Genomic DNA, 19,880 nt, shown 5'->3' on the forward strand with positions numbered 1-19,880 from the left:
GCACCTCTGGAAATCAGATTCCTCTCTCCACCCCAGGGTTTGATGTTGTTGTTGTTTATTAATTGTTGTGGTCTGTTTGTTCAGTGACTTTTCTGGACTAATTTCTGTACTTTGTTTTGTGCAACCACTAATATTTTCTCAATTATCTTACTAGTCAGTTAATCACTGGACAGAGAGTTTCTTAAATGCTTTGAACTATTATGTTTCCCAGCATTTTCTGAGGAGCTCTCTGTGTGTGTTGGGTCATGCATTCCATACTCCAGCAAGCTATTTAGCCTTAGCCTCATTTCCTCTTGTGCTTTAGCCTTTTCTTCCTCTTATCAGACCCCCAGGATCAGAGGTGAGAGTTTAGGGCCTTCTCAGATCTTTCCTAGGCATGTGCACAGACCTGCACATACACATAGCTCACTAGATTCTCAGGGACATATGGAGAGCTTTCCAAAGCTTCTTACTGCCATCGCACTCCCCAGTTATTCCTCTAAACTTTTTTTGGTCAGTCTATTATTAGCCCCAGCTGGTAACGCTCCTCAGGCAGTTGCAATGTTAAACAATTGCCACTTATTGTTTTAGACAAATGCCTTGGGAATAGGGTTATTTGCACAAATACTAGCAAACTCTTGGATCAAATAAAGGCAAGCTTTGAGAATGGAGTTTTTCAGCAAACTGCCAGACAAGTCAATGACAGTCCTCTGGGGATGGGGCTTTGGGGGACCTCAAGCCCCTTCCACCTCTTTCAGCAGCTGCTAGGATGCTTGTTTTCACAGCTACCATCATTACAAGCCTGCAGATTTTCCAGCTACCATGGATCTTGGAGAGAGGGATGATATTAAGGAAAATTAAAATGCCATGAAGCTAAGTGCTTTACTGAGATTCAGCCCTTTTACTTGAATAAATGTTCTGCCTATTCTTGCAAGCCTTTAGATAATTTCCAGTTCTGAAAAAGTTGATTTTGACAATTTTTTGTCATTGTTTTTATGGAGAAGCGGGTTTTCAGGGATTCTTGCTCCATTATTCTGGGGGTGTTTCAATCTTTTTTTGGGGGGGCAAGCTATTTTTAAACTTTTTAATTTTATTGTAAAGGGACAATGTATATATTTATAGGGTACAACATGATGTTATAATTTATGAATGCAACATGGAATAATGAAATCAAGCTAGTTAATGTATCACTTCAAATACTTTTTGTGATGAGAAGGTTTCAAGTTTATTCTCTTAGTAATTTTGAAATGTACAATAGGCTATTACTAACTGTATTCACCATTCGGGACAATAGATCTCCAAAAATAAGTATTTCTCCTATCTGAGATCTTGTGCCAGTTAACCACTGTCTCCCCATTCCCTCCAGCCACTGTTCTATCTTAATAGCACTCTCAAGAGGTGAGATATCTCAGCGCTTGTTGCTACTGAAGAAACCGATGCTCAGGGAGGTCAGGTGACTGACCTAAGAACACACAGCTCTCCACAACCCGAGGCAGGATTTGAACCCCAATAAGCCTGTTTGACTTCAGTGTTCCGCACATCTGACCCATTCCCCAGGGCCCCCTCATGCATCCTTTCACTCCAGCCCTTAGCCCCTGCCTCCATGCCAGCTGTTTATCCCACGAGTTTATTTGCCTGTGAGAGGATTGCTCAGCTCTGAAGGTTGCACATAGGAAGAATCTCTGAGGCATGTTCTAAGCACCAGTGGATGATGGCTCTGCTCTCAGGCTCAAAGCAGGAAGCGAGGCTCTTCTCTTAGAGCTGGCATCAGGCAGACCTGTCACCTGGAGGAATCCTAAAGTGATGAGAGCATCCTTCCTGCTCTCTGCGCCACAGGACTGTCAGCTGACGCTGTCCCCAGGTGAGCTGACACACGAAGGCGCATTACTAAATCACACACAGGTCACCACCCTGGCAGAAATCCGGCCTACACTCCAATGACACCTTGCAGTGGTTCCCAATACCGCCCAGATAATAATGCTGTGAAATAGAAACGGGGTGAGTGGGCAGCAGCTCTCAGCTCCGCCGGGAAAGGAGGCTCAGAGTTGAGTACCTCAGGCACTGTCCCAGGTCTTACCCACACAGAGTGAACGACACAGACAAAGCTCTGCCCTTGTGGGGCTTATGTCCTGGTCAGGAGGGGCATTAATGGTGCGTTGGAAGGTGATACATGATATATAGAAATATAAAGCAAGGAAAGGGATAGAGACGGTGTGGGAGGGCGGAGGGTGCAGTTTTTTAAATAGTGTTACCCAGGGGAGGTCTCTTTGGTGTTCCATACCACAGCTCTTCTGACCAAGAAATTTACAGTAGGGTGAAGGAACTTTGAAAATGGGCTCATGCCTTTGGAATCCACCACGTTTATCCTGTGTCCTATTACTCAGATAGATGGTAGAATAGCCTACTGAAGGCTCAGTCATGACACCAGCCAAGAGACCACACCCTGTAAGATCAAGAATGCTGTTTGACAAAATGCAAATTCATGCCTGAAAACTAAGAGTGGAGACACGAGTGTTTCCTTGCCTGTTAAATCTAATAACCCGCCCAGAGGAGTTTTGTTTCCATCTGTACAGCACTAGGCTCACTGGATTTTGAGATGATAGTACCCAAGGGGTCATGATTCTGGTAAATTGGAAACTGAGTCTACTTCCTGGCCATTTTGCGATTTTCATTCACTGAACCAATAGAGAGAGGGAGTTACTACTCTGGCTGGGATAATAGATTCTGATTAACAGGGGAAAATTCAGTGGCTGCTCAAAATGAGATCAAGGAGACCTATAATCTGGGTGCGGTGGCTCATGCCTATAATCCTAGCACTCTGGGAGGCTGAGGTGAGAGGATCGCTTGAGCTCAGGAGTTTGAGACCAGCCTGAGCTGTTTTTTTTTTTAAAAAAAAAAAAAAAACATCTGGTACTTTAAAAACAAAAAAAGGAGAACTGTGCGTACAACCCAAGGGATTCACTGGGGCACCTCTTTATGTGCCTTTATTCAGTAATAACAGTCCATGGGAAACTGTGGTTACTACTGAAGACATTGTTCCTCCCTATATCTTGATTTCAGTGGTTAGCTACATTGGCATATGGGTACGCCATATAACAGAACCACTGAAATCAAGATGTAGGGCAGCTCAAGCACTCAGCTGGCTCCCTGTTCCCTCTCCCAACCAATCACCCAACAGCGGTAACCACTCTTCTTCCTGTTCCTGAACTTCACACGAACCTATTGATACAAAGTGTATTCTTCTGTGTCTGGCCTTTTTCACTCAACAATAAGTCTGTGATATACATCCATGGTGTGTGTATGTCCTATCACTGGGTAGTATTCTTTTGTATGAATGTATCATAATACACGATACACAAATGTATCGCGTATTTATTCTATTGCAGATGAATGTAAAAAGTTTTTGGTTATTATGAATAAAGCAGCTATGAACTTTTTTTTTTTTTTTGAGACAAGGTCTCACTCTGTCACCTCGGCTGGAGTGCAGTGGTGTCATCATAGCTCACTACAACCTCAAGCTCCTGGGTTCAGGCGATCCTTCAGCCTCAGCCTCCCAAGTAGCTGGGACTACAGGTGCCACCACTACACCCAACTAATTTTTCTATTTTTTGTAGAGATGGGGTCTTGCTCTTGCTCAAGCTGGTCTCAAACTCCTGACCTCAAGTGATCCTTTCACCTCAGTGTCCCAGAGTGCTAGGAATACAGGCGTGAGGCACCACACCCTGCCTATGAACATTCTTATACACGGCTTTTGGTGAAAATGTGCTAATGTCAATTGAGCATACATGAGAGGCAAAATGGCCGAGTCATAGGGAATATATGTTTTTAACATTAGAAGATAGTGCCAGTTTTCAGAGTAATTAAAACAATGTATATTCCTATCTACAGTGTATGAGAGTTCCAGTTGATCTACACTGTTGTCTACACTTGGTATTGTCAGTTGTATTAACTTTAGCCAATTTGGTGGATGCTTAACAATATCTCATTTGCTCTTAATTTGCATTTCTTTAACGAGTATTGATGATCACCTTCTCAGGTGCTCACTAGTCATTTTGATATCCCTTTTCATGAAATGCCTGTGTTCAAGTATTTTGCCCATTTAAAAAAAACAGTTGTCTATATTTTTCTTATGGATGTGCAGAAGTTCTTTAAATATTTTGGATAAGTACTTTGTCAAAAATATGTATTGCAAATGTATGTATCCTATTCTGAGACTTGTGTTTCAACCTCTCTTAATGGGCTCTTTTTTAAAAATAATTCTTATTTATTTTTTTAAGTTATTTTACCCTTATGAACTGAATATGAAGTTACTTATTTTAATGGGCTCTTAATAAGCAGATGTTCTTAATTTTGATAGAGGACAATCTTTTATTTTGTGAATGGTACTTTTTAAAGTACTCATTTAGAAGACATTGTTTACTTGGAATCATGAAGACATTCTCTTATGTTGCCTTCTTTTTTTTTTTTTTTTTTTTTTTTTTTTTTTTTTTTTGAGACAGAGTCTCGCTTTGTTGCCCAGGCTAGAGTGAGTGCCGTGGCGTCAGCCTAGCTCACAGCAACCTCAAACTCCTGGGCTCGAGTGATCCTTCTGCCTCAGCCTCCCGGGTAGCTGGGACTACAGGCATGTGCCACCATGCCCGGCTAATTTTTTATATATATATATCAGTTGGCCAATTAATTTCTTTCTATTTATAGTAGAGACGGGGTCTCGCTCTTGCTCAGGCTGGTTTCGAACTCCTGACCTTGAGCAATCCGCCCGCCTCGGCCTCCCAAGAGCTAGGATTACAGGCGTGAGCCACAGCGCCCGGCCTTATGTTGCCTTCTTGAAACTTTACTGTTTTTACCTTTCACATTTAGGACTGTGATCTATTTCAAATTAATTTCTGAGTGTGGTGTGAGGCTGGAGAATTTGTTCCTTTTATTGAAAAGACAAAGGCCAGGCCAGGTGGCTCACGCCTGTAATTCTAGCACTCTGGAAGGCTGAGGTGGGCGGATTGCTCGAGGTCAGGAGTTCGAAACCAGCCTGAGCAAGAGCGTAGACCCCCCCCCCATCTCTACCAAAAGTAGAAATTAATTGGCCAACTAAAATACATATATAGAAAAAATTAGCCGGGCATGGTGGCACATGCCTATAGTCCCAGCTACTTGGGAGGCTGAAGAAGAAGGATTGCTTGAGCCCAGGAGTCTGAGGTTGCTGTGAGCAAGTCTGACGCCACTGCACTCTAGGCCAGGCAAGAGAGTGAGACTCTGTCTCAAAAAAAAAAAAAGACTATCTTTTCTATCTTTTCCTCAATAATTGTCTATGCATTCTTGACCCTATAGCTAGAATTAACTTCCCTAAACACACGTTTGATCATCCCATTTTTCTGCCTATCTTCAATGGCAGCGCATTGCACCTTTGGAAAATGACTAGTTTTTTGCTTAATGCATCATCTTAACAATACCCTGCTTGATCTGGCCACCTCCTGTTTCTCCAGCCAAATCTTGTGTGTGTCTATCTTCCCACTCTAAGCTAATTGTAGAATTCCTTGAACAGATCAACTCTCATCCACATACCTTTGCCATACAGAGCACTTCATCCCCTTAAGCCGGTTATTCAAACTTCAGTTCTTATCTCCAGGAAGTCTCTGCAGTCCCTGTCCCTTAAGTTTAAGTAACCTCAATATGTGCGCGCGTTGTACCTCTGAGTTTGTAATTATAACTAAGTATCTCCTCCACTATAACTTCTCTGAGGAAAAGGCCAATTTAGTTCATATGAAAGGTGCTTCCTAAATATTGCTGAATGAATGAATAAGTTTAAGGTGGGATCTTCTCGCAGGGACCCAGGAATTGTGGACTTTGGAGAAACAGGGCATTTCCAGTCTCAGATCTAGCACTTGGCAAATAGATTAAAATTTCGGAGCCGCAATTTTCAAATCTGTAAAATGGTGATATGATACTCCCTACATAGGATTGCAGTAAGCATCAAATAAGATAATGCACCTACATAGCGAAATGATTGGCACATGGACCCTTTTGGTATTAAGAAGGTGGGTGCACATGGACAGCGCACTCCCACTGGTTCTACCCTACACACACGCGCGGTCGCTCGCAGGCCCTCAGCCTGGCCCAGCCGCGCGTGCGTTCTCGTCCGGAACCCTTGCCCGGGCCAAAGGTGAAGGGGCGTGACGTCCGCCGTACGCCTGCGCCGGGAGAGGCCGTGCGTCGCGGGGGCGGGGCCGCGCAGGCGTGCAGGGCCTCCCGGCTCCGGAGCATAAACAAGAGCGGGGACGGGATGAGGCGGCGGTTGATCCCGGGACGGCGAGCGGCGGTGGCTGAGGCGCCAATCGGGGCCCGGCACCGATCCTGAGCGCAGCCCGACCCGTCTTCGCACGCGCGTGCACCCGGCCGGCCCGACCCGCCCGCCCGCCGCGCGCCCAGCCATGAACCTGGCGAGCCAGAGCGGGGAGGCCGGCGCCGGCCAGCTGCTCTTCGCCAACTTCAACCAGGACAACACGTAAGGCCGGGCCGGAGTCGGGCCTGAGGGGCGGCCTTGCTGCCCGAGCCAGCGCCGAGCTCGGCGAGGTCGCAGGCTCTGCCTTCCCGCGGGCCGCGGCGGGCAGGGGCGTCCTTGGGGGCAGACCCGGGGCCGGGACGCGGAGGGAGGGGCGCCGTCCTGGGAGACCCTCGGGCGCTGCGGTCCAGGACGGGGGAGGTGCTGAAGAGGGGGGAGTTTTCATCTGCTCGGAGGGAGGCTCCTTCAGACCTCACAAAGTTGGAGCAAAACTTTGTGGCTTGGCCTGTCGTCCTGGCGCGTGTGGAGCGGTGGGAGTGGGCTGCTGCCTCTTCTCCCGCCTTCCCTTTCTTGCGCTGCCTTCTCCCCCCATTCTTTCTCCTTTTCAAGCCCTTCTTGTCTCCTCATCGTCTTGGGGCCCTTTCTCCCTCTTCGATTTCCTTTTGTTCCTTGCTCACTGCTCTTTTTCGCAGGTAATTTTGTTGTCTTCTCCGGGCAAGGAACAAACTTAGCGATAATCCTGGCATCCGACCTAGAGAGGAAACTAAGCTAAGAGAGATGTTACAGAGAACTTCAGGAGCCTTGGTGTTTAGGGGGTGGGTCATCCTTAGGATAAGAGAGTACCTTAAAGCCAACCCATGGATTTGGAACATTGTCTAAACCGGTATGGGTTGGAAGCTGATTCTTCGGATGCTGCCTCGGATGACTTGTGAGGATAGTTGATAGATGCGGTTCTTGGAGAACCAAGATGAGTTATGAGGCTGGAAGGGAGGAGAGCCATCTTGGGAAGTGAGTAAGAGGAAGTGATGTAAGAGGAGGGGAAGAGTGGGTCATTTGGCATTTTACTAAGTAGTTGATTGAGTTGTTATTGGCTGAAAGGAATTAAGTAGAAAACGAGATTTTTTTAAAATTAGAAGTTAATGGTAGAATGGCAAACACCCAGTCAGCAATATGTGGTGGATGCTCAACAGAACCTTCCCAAAGTTGGGAAACTAGCCACAGTCCCACGGTGGGGCTGTGTTGAAGGTTGAAGGGGACAGATCACCTGTTCAACTACAGATGAGAAACTGAAGTTTAGAAAGTTTCAACTGTGCACGGCCTTGCACAATTGATTAATAGCAGAATGGGCAGGAGTAGAATCCAGTATCCTGAGTTCTCTTCCAGTATTCTTTCCACCATGCCATGCTGTTTTCTATCTACTAGTAGGATTCTAAAGACACTGAATTTAGAAATCAGTGTAGCAATATTTAAAGATTAAAACTACCAAATACTATAGTGAAAACTACCAAATACTATAGTGTTATATGTGACCAAAAGCCAGCATAACAAAAACAGTTCAGATCACCTGTTGCAGTTTGTTATAGTTGGGATAGACTATATTAATTGAGGCAGGGAAGAGGAAATTCCAAAGTAATTATGATTTGGTATTTAAGCTCTTAATATTTTGAGGCTAGTTAGGAGTGGTTGTATTATGAGGTTTTATGCCTTGTATGAATTAGAGAATTTCCAAAACATTTTCCACCACTCTTTAAGTTTTTTTGCTACTTGTTATTTATATTGGGAGGAAATTAAACATAAGAAAAATTTAAATTGGGCTACCAACTTCTCTGGATAATGAAGATTGTCACTGTGTTTGGCCTAAAATAGCACCTTTTCACACTTGGAAATAATTTGCTTACCTACTTCCCTATGAGTCCTGAAGTTATTAGTTCAAGAGATTTGTGTCATAATTTTGACTTGCTGAAGAGACCTTGATATAGTATAAACATAAATTGGAATTAATAGTAAGTTAAGATTGTACTAAAGTTTACTGGGTTAAAATGACTAATTTGTTTTAAATTTACTCTTAAAAGAAATACAAAAGTTCCTTGGGAAAAGCTTTGTGGTTTTTTTCCCCCTCCCTTCTCATCTCCAGAGTTGAATAGAGGAAGACAATTTTTAGCAAGACAAAAAATGTTCTAGAATCCACATTTACTGTATTTAGTGAGAAAAATTTGGAAGCCAGTTTACTTAATCCAATATTGTATGTTATGCTGTCATTTCACTTTGTCTTTTAAATGCCAACACAATATTCATTGCATACCAGATTGTAACTGTCCTGCCTTTCTTGTAATATGATTTCAAGTGTATTTTTTCATAATTCTCGTCCTAAAAGTGTGAATAAGTTTTATTTGCTTTTGACCATCTGTTTTATTATTTATTTATTTTTTTTACCTAGACCAGTGAAAAGGGCACCAAGAGCAGCTGGTCCCCGTCGTCCCCGTGTTTACTGGTTAGTTCCGATCCTGGTTTCTGAAAGTAACACCTTGGAAGGCGTATGTTGGAGGACTTCTTGGCTTTTTGAAATTGAAGTTAAGCAATTAATAAGGGCCAGAGGATCACTTGAATCTTAAATGGAAATATCAGGAACTAAATTTTTCCAGTAGATACCACAACTTGTGGGAAGTTAGTGATGTGGCAGTGTCTGTTTTAAATGTCATTTCTAGAAGGGCTAGAATAAATAGAGGATTTGACTTTCTAAGTCTTGTGTTTGTAGAATTGATGTTACAAAGTGTCTGGAGACAGCAGGAGAAACCTGTCTGGATGTATTGCTTTTTTCTACTGTATCTTTTATATTTCACAGCATTGTACTGGGAATGTAACTGTCTTGCTCTCCTCTCTGTTGTGTAAATTGAAGATGGTTTTTAAGGATTCTTCAACCTTTCAGTTTTAGGTGATTCTGTCTGCTGTGCAGAGGGGATGTTTGAGGAGGGCAGGAGATCACTTAGAAAGGGATTATCCAATAGCAGTGGCCAGCGGGGAGGAGGCTGGTTAGTCCTCATGATTTGTATGACCCACAGAATGTATATGATGCATTCAAAGGAGAAGTTAGATGACCCCCCATTTCTTCCTTGGGTCTGAGTGAACAGTGATAATCATGGGAGAAAAAATTAGTGAAGGATTCAGTTGGAGTGGGAGGAGAAGATGAACTCTGCTTGGGATACTGATGAGTTTGAAAGGCCTTAGGGGATATCCAGGTGGAGCTGGGGGATGGAGGGGGCTGTCCATGCCCTAAGTGAGGGTGCCCGGGCTTACCAGGTCTTAGCTGGCAGCAGCAGTTCAGGTTGCTTCCTGTTTACATACGGTGTTGCACTGTTCCCACCTCATAATCAAGTATGGCTCTTTTCATGAAGATAATGAAAAGGGAGACCCTTTATGTACTAACAATTGGGAACAGGGTGGAGAAAAGATAAGGGAGTTAGGAAAACGACCAGATTCACATTTTCATTTTTTAGTGGAAATCACTTAATCTTTCGGATAGAATGCTCAAGTTTGAATTCATTGACAAAGACTTTCAGTTAAAGATGGTGAATCAAAACACAAGTGTTTATTTTTGCTCCATACTCAAACCCTAACAAAATGTCAATCAATAAAGTGTCAAAAATACTTTAAAAGGCTTAAAAACCGGAGGATGGGGAGAATGAGAAGGAAGAAATTAGCAACAAAATTTGGAAGCTAGCAAGTGATAAAGGAAGCTGGATGTTAAATTGCTAGTAGAGAAAGCAGAGAATCAACCTCATTTATTAAACTGCAGAATCCCAGAAGGCTCAGGAGTTGGCAGTCCAGGGAAGCTCCAGAAGTGAGGCTGAGGGGGCTGTGGGATGAAAATAGAGGATTGGTTCAGTGTGTGTTTACGAAACACTCCCTCTCCCTAGCAAAAGGCAGGCTAGTCTATGGAGAGGGTAAAACGGGCTCTGGATTTGGACACCAGACAGTTGAAGTTGGGGCTATAGTAGTAAACGTTGGGTTGGGGGAGGGTAAGCAAAGACATCTGTTTTTGGCTATGATTTTCTAGTTTTTCCCTTTATCAGTAAAAGATCCCATTGTGTTAACTTAAAACCACATAAACATTTTTGGTAATAAGATTATTTATTAGGGCAAATCTCATCTGTTTTGCTCTCCCATTTGGCTGCCATTTTATGTTCAGGCTAATCTGAATAATTATTAAAACCAGAATCTCCAAAGAGGGGTATGTGAACTTGATTGTTGGTGTTAAAATGAAGATATCAAACCTGTTTATATTTAATGTAATTATTTTAAAATGCCTGTCTTTATGAATAAAGTATATACTTATACTAAACTATATGTATATACATCTCAAAAAGTATTTGGAATATTTTTGTTTCCATTTCTTACTGGTTAGAGTGCACAATCAGTTTTGTAGACTGTGGGTAAAATTCTACCTGAGATACTTAATATGCTAAATCAGTTTTTGAACACCTGGAAGAACAATAAACTTGATTGGCAAAGCCCAGTTTTAACACATTCTAGCTGTACGGAGCACAGCTGAGAACCGGAGATCTCAAACTCAAGGATCAGGTACTGAGGCTCATTAATTTTGCCCATGGGAGAGGCACTCCAAGCTTATTTATACATAATGCTAATAAGCTTGGTGATTTGGTTTCCAAGTCAACAAGAAGTTAGAAAAGGAGGGGGGCTATTAATGATAGGATGGTCATGAGGAAGAGTGTGACAACTGTCAGCAAAACAAAGGCAGAAAAATATTTTTACAACAGTATTCCAGTCTCGCCATTTGCTGTGGGACACATGAAATGCTCAACTCAGAAGAATCTGCCATCCCCTTGTTTAAGAACACAGGAAAGTACACAAGGATGATTTGTTTTTTAAATAAAAAATGGTGGATTGGGGGAGGTTGGTGCTTAAAAATAGCAACCGTTAGTTATCTGGAAAATATTTTCCTGAACATGAGTTTCTTAAAAGTTGATTTACTAAGGTTTTGTTTTATTTTTAGACTTCCTGGACATTTATATTGGTTCTTTTATTTTCACAATATTGAGAGGTAATAATAGTAAATTACTTCATTGATATAATTAATTCAATATAGTGAAGAAGTAATTCTTGCAAAGAAAAATTATATGAGCTGGTAGAGTTTTGTTTCTGTTCTTCTAAGATGAACCAATGTTAATTTTAAATATTAATAGTGATTATAACAACTCCCTTCTTAGAATATTTCTTACACATATTTATGAAAGAGTAGTTGGAAATCTGAAGTTTTTAATAGATGACATCATTAAAATAGCTCTAATCTTGGGATACAAATACTCATAGTATGAAATGTCTATCTTTATTATTTTCCAGTCTTCTGGTTTATCTACTTGTTTTCATGTTCTCCCAGAAATTAAAAGCAAAAATGATCCTAGTATCTGATTCCTCCCTTGTCCCACTGCTTCCTGCTTCATTATCTCATCTTTTCTTATTCTGAAAGCTGGACTTTCTTCTTGCTTCTGCTTTGCTTGGTCAGTTGTGTCCTGAAGAGAGGTACTTTTCTGATCAGGAAATCCTTCATTTAGTGTCAGGGGTCTCCTGTGCTAGGAGGGCTGTGAGCGCATGAGTTCTTTGAGCCTCTTAGCAGAAGCAGTGGTGTTGGGTGATAAATACAGAACCTTAAACATGAGACTATCAGAGTGGATCCTTTGCTTTTTCTTGCAATCCAATGATGTGGTCTTCTGATTCCAGATTCTAAGGTAGCTTTCTGGTCCATTTCATTTCCATCCCACTGCACAGCCATAGCATAGCATAAGTGATGGAGCCATCGTTGATAAAGGCCTACCGACATGCAGGTGTATCTGCATCTGCCTAGGTTATAAATACTTTTGTTTAAAATTTAGAATATTAGCTTACTTAGCTTTCCAACTCTCACATACACTGTGCATGTATATCAGATCACCTGAGAAGCCCCAGTTTGTTTTGAAGGAAGTAATAATTTAGGACTGATTACTTTCATTTATATCTCAAACTTATCTTTGAAATTTTATAGAGTTTTTTGTTTTTTAAATTTTCCCAGCTTTATTGAGGTATAATTGACAGAATTGTATATATTTAAGGTATATCACATGATGTTTCAATATACATGTTGTGAAGGGATTACCACAATCAAGCTAATACGTCCATCACCTCATAGTTACTTTTTTGTGGTGAGAACACTTAAGATCTACTATCTTAGCAGATTTCAAGAATACAATACATTATTAGCAGCTGTCGTCGCCATGCTGTACATAAGATCTCCAGAAAACGTTCTGTAGGTTTTAAATAAGAATATTGTCTGTCTATTTTATTGACCTGGTGCCATCTTCTTGTACTGTGCACCTGGTACAAACTATGTAAAATTATTTGTTCTGTGTAATTTTTGGTAGGCATGCTGGTAACTAACTGGTAACATGGGAGCTCATTTGTGCATTATCACTGTCTACATGTATCAGCTCTTATTTCTGAATTTGGCTTTTTTGCAGGTCCCTAGCTGTTGGTAGTAAGTCCGGTTATAAATTTTTCTCCCTTTCTTCTGTGGATAAGCTGGAACAGATCTATGAATGCAGTAAGTGCTTGCTTTATTTTTCCCCTTTTAAAAAAAGACAAATTATACAATGCAAAATTCTACTTCAAAAAAAACAAAAAAAGAAAAATAAAAAAAAATAAAAAAATGAAAAAAATATTTTTTTAAAAAAAATTAAAAAAAAAAAAAAAGACAAATTGTACTGGAATTGGTATGCAGTTCTAAATTCAGACACTGTGATTGAAGTCCAACACCTCTTGACTAGTCCTCTGCTTCCACCTTAGTCTTCCCAAGAGGTGACAACTAGTGAAAAATCTGTGGGTGTTCTCCCAGATCTTTCTCTGTGTATTTGCATAAATATAAATGTACATATAGAAGTTTTATGGGTGATCTTTTCCAATACATGACATACTGTATGTAGTATCCTGTAATTTCTCCCTCTTTTTAATGCCATTTAAACTTAGGTTACTGTCATGAAGGGCTTCCAGAAAATTGAAAATTTTACAACTCCTGTAGGAATGATTTATTTTCCTGAGTTGTCATTTCATGGCATCCAAGTAGCCTGTGTGTCAGGCAACGTGGAGTAGCAGGTGGCCATGAGCTTTGGCTTCTTGCTCAGTCACTCGTGTCATTTTAAATGGGTTACTTCATCTCTGGGCCTGAGTTCCTTTGTATTTTTTGCAAAACAGAAATAATGCCTGCCTATAATATTGTTGTCAGGATTAGAATTAGGTATGTGTGTGCTTAATGGTGTATAAAATAGTACTTGTGGAATAAATAGTAGTAGGTGCAGACCATCCAGTGAGACTGTGTGGAAAGCTCTAGACTCTTCCCACATAAATAATTTTTTATTAAGATAATTGTAAATTCACATACAGTTGTACAAAATAATACAGAACCCTTGTACACTTTGCCTGGTGCCTGGTTTCCCCCAATGTTAACTAACATCTTATAAACCATAGTATAATATCACAACCAGGATACTGACATCCGTCTCTCCTGTTCACGTGTCTCCAGCATCAGTTGTACTCATTTGTGTGTGTGTGAATTCTGTACAGTTCTTACACCTGTGTAGTATCAATCAAGATCCTGGAGAGTCTTAGTACCATGAAGATCCCTTGAGTTGCCCTTTATAACCATTCCTGGCCTTCCTCCCCCACCACTCCCTAATCCCTGGCAGCTGCTAATCTGTCCTCCATTTCTAACACTTTTGTCATTTCAAAAATGTTAGATAAATGAAAGTATATAACCTGTTATGACTGGCTTTTTTCAGTCAGCATAATTCCCTGGAAACTCATCCAAGCTGTCGTGTGTGTTAGGAGTTTGTTCTTTTTATTACCAAGGACTTTTCCATAGTATATATGTGCCACAGCTTGTTTAACCATTCACCTGTTGAAGGACACTTGGGCTGATTCCAGTTTTTGGCTTTTTGCAAATAAAGCTGCTATAAATATTCACGTGCAGGTTTTTGTGTGGACCTAAGTTTTCCTTTCTCAGAGATAAATGCCCAAGAGTGCAATCGCTGGGTCACATGGTAGTTACATGTTAAGTTTTAAAGAAACTGCCAAACTGATTTCCAGAGTGGATGTACTGTTTTACAGTAATGTTTAAGTGATTGAGTTTCTCTGCATCTTTGTCAACATCTGCTTGTTATCACTGTTGTTTTCAGCCATTCTTGTAGGTATGTGTGGTGCTATCTCATTATGGTTGTAATTTGCGTTTCCCTAGTGGCTGAGGATGGTGACCATCTTTTCCTGTGCTTATTTGGCATCTTTGTAACCTTTTTAGTGAATTGTTCATGGTTTTGCCCACTTTCCAATTCGATTATTTGTATTTTTAGTGTTGAATTTTGAGAGTTGTTTCTATATTCTAGATACTAGTCGGTAGCCAGATATGTGGCTTGTACACATTGTCTCCTCCAGCATGCAACATTTCAAGCATCCCTTGAACCTACCCATGGCCCTGACCTAAGTTAGGAATCTTTGTTGCAGGGACTGAGCAGGTCAGTAGTCATAATATCCGTCTGGTAATTAGTCATACCGGGATATGGGTTCAGGGGGGTTAATCATTTTAATTATCTACATGAGGTTTTGGGGAATTGAGTTTCCTCCTTATTGACAATGCCAGTATTTCCTTCCTGAGTTTTATCAACTTTTGCTTTCACTATGGTTTGATGTTCTGTTTTGAAATTCTACTTTTTCTATTGATAGCTCTCAAACCAGGTTCAGTGAGTTAACGTGAATAGACGTCTCACTCAGTGTACGTTTATGTGCCAGCCGTGCTCTGGCTGCTAGAGATCAGTACTCAGAAAGCTCCTACTCTTGTGCCACTTGGTTAAAACAGAAGAAGACCAAAAGTAAATATATTTGTGTCAGATATTAGGCTCAGGGCACAATGGCGAGCAAACACGGACATAGATCACACCCAGTGATGTGAGATGAAGACACTGGGAGAAAGAGTGGTTTTTTGTGCCAGTTACTTGGAATTGTAGAGTTCTGGCCCATCAGGAGGTGAGGGGCCTTTCAGGTTCTCTCCTAGGCCCTGGCCACCTCTCTCCAGGTGAACCTTCAGGTACCCATCACCTCCATCAGTGGAGAGTATCTAATTCTTCCTGACCACCACCCCTTTCTTGTTGCTGCCCCCAAAGGCAGCACTCAGGCCCTTTCTAGGGAGAATGTGGGGAGCAGAATCCTTATGAACAGCATCCCTGACTCATGCGTCCTGCTGGCTGGCTGAGGTTTTACTCCTTTTCTTGTTGATAGACTTGCCTCCTGGTACTTAGTAAGTCTTCCCAAAACCCTTTCCTCTGCTGTGTAGGCTAGAAGATGTGATCTGGATGGTAAATTGGGTGTGCACTAGTGCTGCTTTATCCCCATGGCTGTCAGTATTCCTCAAGGTCTCCAGACTGGCTGCCTTCCCATGATCCCACATGGGATTGTTCCCTGCAGGGTATTTCTTCAAAGAAGAGTAGTCCTACCTCTGGAAAAGGGGTTCCTTTTGGCTTTTGTGAATGACTGAAACATTCATTGAATCTGTATCCAAATGAAGTGCCTGAATTGTACTGTTAAATTGTTGCTGTAGTTACTTAACTATAGTCATCTGTTGTGAAGTCCATGGAATTTTTCCCCCATGGGAGGCCCAGTGCTTAGAAAGGGTGTGAGAATACCAAAATCTGGTATTCTCTTCCTCTAATTGAAATTTATTTACTGGCTTTTAGTGCCTCATTTTTTCCAGAAGTTTTTGGTGGAACAAAATGTGATGTCTTGATAGCAAATTTTAAAGAGTGGGTATTTAGTGACCAACAGAATAAGGTGGTGTATATCAATTTCTGTTCTTCTTAGTGAACTATGGCCCTTAAAAATAGATGAAATGGACGAAGAATATTTTGAGGGTTAATACTTTAAACTATTGCATTGTTCTGTTCCTAGAACATGGCCTGCCTTTCCTCTTTCACGTACTTTTATTGAGTATAGTAGATAAAAGAATGTCTCTTAGAAAACAGGTTAGCTACTGAGTGTCAAGATTGTTTTCTGGCATTTTTCTACAAGTAGAATATTTATTACTTCATGTTTCTGTATTTAGTTCAGAGTCAGTGTTGGCCTATACCCTCATAACTCTGAATAATCCATTAGAAAATCAGATCTTTGCTCTCTGTCACTGTTGCTGTTACAGAAAGAATGAGCTCTATCTGGTCTTACAGAAAAACATGATTGACAACTATTTGTTCTTCTTTCATTTATTGAATAAAAAACAAAAACAAATGAAACTCTTTGCCCAGCAGCATTGAAAGATATTTTCTATCTATATTATTGTAACTTTGAACCTGAAAGTTACAAGAACTCCCAGATAATACTTTGCCCATTGCTTATCTGTGCACCATATGTTTTCTAATTCTCTCTATGTGTGCGTTTCTTATTGTTTGAAGATATGTAATTCACAAATATGTGGTCTTTCCTAAAATATTAATATTACTGCAACAATATTCTACACTGTTAGGCAAAGTAAATAAAGGATATGGATTTATTATTTGTAAAATATCACAAAAGTTTAGAGGTTTTTTTTTTTCAGATTCTACATTGTGTATTTTTTTGTTGTTGTTTTGCATTTTCTGAGCTAGGAAAACATACTTCATAAAGCGTTCAATTCTGAAACCCAACACAAGCAGACTGTTCCTTAGCTCAGCAGAAGTGACTAGAGCCTACGTTGATTATAGAAATGCATCCAGTGATATATAACGCCTTTTATCAGCCTCCTTGCTTGACCAAAAAACTAATCATCATTTACTTTACGGGCTGTCATCCGCATTTTAAAGTTTGAGAAATGGTGCTTTCTCACATTCCTATCTGACAGGCCAGGCACTGGTTGGCATATTCATTTCAGAGAGATTTATAGTAATGGGCCCTACAGAGGAGAATCTCCACCAGCCTCTCTGCCTACATCTGCTGTGATGGAGCATCAGGCTCCTAACTTGTGTCCCTATAGAGCTTCAGCCACATGCGGAAGTGGATCATATTAAGTGGATTATTTATTGGCTTCCTCACCTTCCCACTTAAGGAGTTTTATCATGGCTAGCGATAAACAGTGCCAGCAGAAGCAAAACAACATTCTTTCTTAAATCAAGTAATTAATTTCTTAAATTTTAGATAGGCAGTCTCTAAGAAGAACGTTTGACAGAAACTGCTAGAATGAGTCCTAAAAGCAAGGCCTTGGACATTGAAGGTCACTGAAGTTTATGTTCAGACTTTCTTACTGTCAGCTTGAGTGCTTCCTGGCACTCCTGTCTTGGTAACATGCCGTCTTGAATAATTACAGAAGTGCAGCCTCGTTTCTTTTGCTTTTCACTTGATTATAGTGTCTTTCACTTACCACCCTGATTCATTGTCTACCATTACTTCATGGGAAGGCTGAACTGTCTGTGCTTCAGTTTAGTGGAAAGTGATTGTTCTGGGTTTGTGGATTCCCTGTCTGTGTATATGTTTAAATGTTCTTTTGAATGTGAAGTGTGATAGAAAAATGTTAGAGCTTCTTGAAAAATGCAGTAGGAAAATGACAATCAATCCAAACCGCTACCAATATATAAAAATAGGTTGCTTTATGAAAAGTATATTCCTGAAAAGATCTAGGCAAATTGATTTGTAGGACTTAAAGGCACTCTGCAGTGAATCCTTTTGTGTTGTGGTTATTGCTGCTTTTAAGTAGGGACAAAAATGTATTCCCCCTAGAGTGACTAGCGGTTCGTCTGCCTTTTGCTGAGTACTAACCCTTCTTTTGGTTTCTCACTCCTTTGGGGATCGATGAAGGTTATAGATATTTCCTCCAGAAAACTATTCAGTATTTACCATATAATATCAGTGGTTTTAGAGACCCACCCAGAAGCCGACCCAGGTATTCATGGACATATGGTCTTTGAGTTCAGGCCTGACACTTAGTTTCTGTCCTCTGTCTCTGCCCATGCTCTCGTAGGTGGCACAACTTGATATTCAAAGTCCCCTGCTACCTTACATCAGACACTTCTTGCATCAGATCTTAATATATCAGCCAAAGTTCAAATTTCCACAGTAGGCTGCCTGAGGTTTTTAAAAACAACTTTTTTGAATGTAATTTATATACCATAAAATAAATCCACCTCTTTGAAGCATACAATTCAGTGGGTTTTACTATATTTACTAGTGTACAACCTATCATAATCTAATTTTAAAACATTTTTATCCCCAAAAGAAACCCTGAGTCCATTAGCAGTTCCTCCTTTCCTCCCACCTCCCCCTATCCCCCAGGCAACTGCTAATCTGCTTTCTGCCTTTGTAGATTTGCTGCTGTGGACATTTCAGATAAGTGGAATCTTATATGACTGACTTTCATTAGAATGTTTTCACAGTTCATCCATGTTATAGCATGTATCTGTTTTTCATTTCTTTTTACTGCTGATCAATATTAATATTAATATTACATTGTGTGTATATATCATGTTTTGTTCATTCATCAGTTGATGGACATTTGGGTAGTTATAATTTTTTGGCTGTTGTGAATAGTGCTGCTAGGAGACATCCTAACAAGTTATCGTGTGTATGTGCATTTTCATTTCTCTTGAGTAGATACTCGTAGGAGTGGAATTTCTGGATAAACATCTTTATTTTGCCCACTTCTGAGTACGGCTGTAAGATAAATTCCTAGAGTTAAAAAATACAGGATCAACAGATAACTGTGTTTTAAAACTGATAAACATTGCCAAGTTGCCCTTAAAAGTGGTAGTACCAGTTTATGTTCCTAGTAACAGAGTATGAGTGTGCCCTACTTCCCACACCCCACCAATACTAGGCATTATCAAACATTTTTATATTTTGAGTCTGAGATATAAAAATATGTTCATTTGCTTTAACTATTAACAGTTCTTACATCAACTGAAATGTGTGTGTGTTGTCACTTACTGTTTGTTTTTTTTAACTGCCTGATTCTGTCCTTTACCTGTTTTTTATTGGGTTATTACTCATTAAAGCAAATTAGCCAATTGGTATGGATTGCAAATATTTTTTCTGGATTGTCATTTGCCTTTTGGCCTTGTTTATGGTTCTTTTTGCCATTCTGAAGTCTTTGTATACTGAGTCTTTGTATACTCAAATGTATCAGTCTTTTCTTATAAGACTTCTGAATATTAGACTTTTACTCCAGGGGTGTATTTAAAACATTTTCCAGTGTTGTCTTCTAACACTTTTGTGTCATGTTTTACATGAAATATTTGATCCACCAAGAGTTGTGTTTTTTTTAATATATATTTTTAGTTGGCCAATTAATTTCTTTTTATTTTTAGTAGAGATGGGATCTTGCTCTTGGTCAGGCTGGTTTCGAACTCCCAACCTTGAGCGATCCTCCTGCTTCGGCCTCCCAGAGTGCTAGGATTGCAGGCGTGAGCCAGTGCGCCTGGCCCCACCTAGAGTTTTTGACGTAAGAAATCTTCCACTGTTTTTCAGTAACTGGAAAAGATATTTTTCCTATGTTCTTATTTATTCAGGGGCTTACTGAAGTATTTAGGGGTAAAAATGTCAAGATGAGCTTCTCTTGAAGTTTCAGTAAAGAAAAATA

General features: G+C 40.5%; 1 protein-coding gene across 4 annotated transcripts in view; it reads left to right on the forward strand.

Annotated features, from left to right (window-relative positions):
- Nucleotides 1–6,194: 6,194 nt before the first annotated feature.
- The window catches only part of WIPI2 (WD repeat domain, phosphoinositide interacting 2), a 33,464-nt gene continuing 19,778 nt past the window's right edge, over nt 6,195–19,880 (forward strand). For 2 of the 4 annotated variants that reach the window (XM_012759320.2, XM_012759321.2), the window contains exons 1-3: nt 6,195–6,475; nt 8,691–8,744; nt 12,763–12,845. In XM_012759320.2, coding sequence (XP_012614774.1) covers nt 6,402–6,475; nt 8,691–8,744; nt 12,763–12,845 — 211 coding nt within the window. In that variant the 5' untranslated portion in view covers nt 6,195–6,401. The remainder of the gene's footprint in view (nt 6,476–8,690; nt 8,745–12,762; nt 12,846–19,880) is intronic. The other 2 variants (XM_012759322.2, XM_012759323.2) reach the window with 1 other exon arrangement.

Source organism: Microcebus murinus, chromosome 19 (assembly GCF_040939455.1).
Source record: "Microcebus murinus isolate Inina chromosome 19, M.murinus_Inina_mat1.0, whole genome shotgun sequence".
Lineage (NCBI taxonomy): Eukaryota > Metazoa > Chordata > Mammalia > Primates > Cheirogaleidae > Microcebus > Microcebus murinus.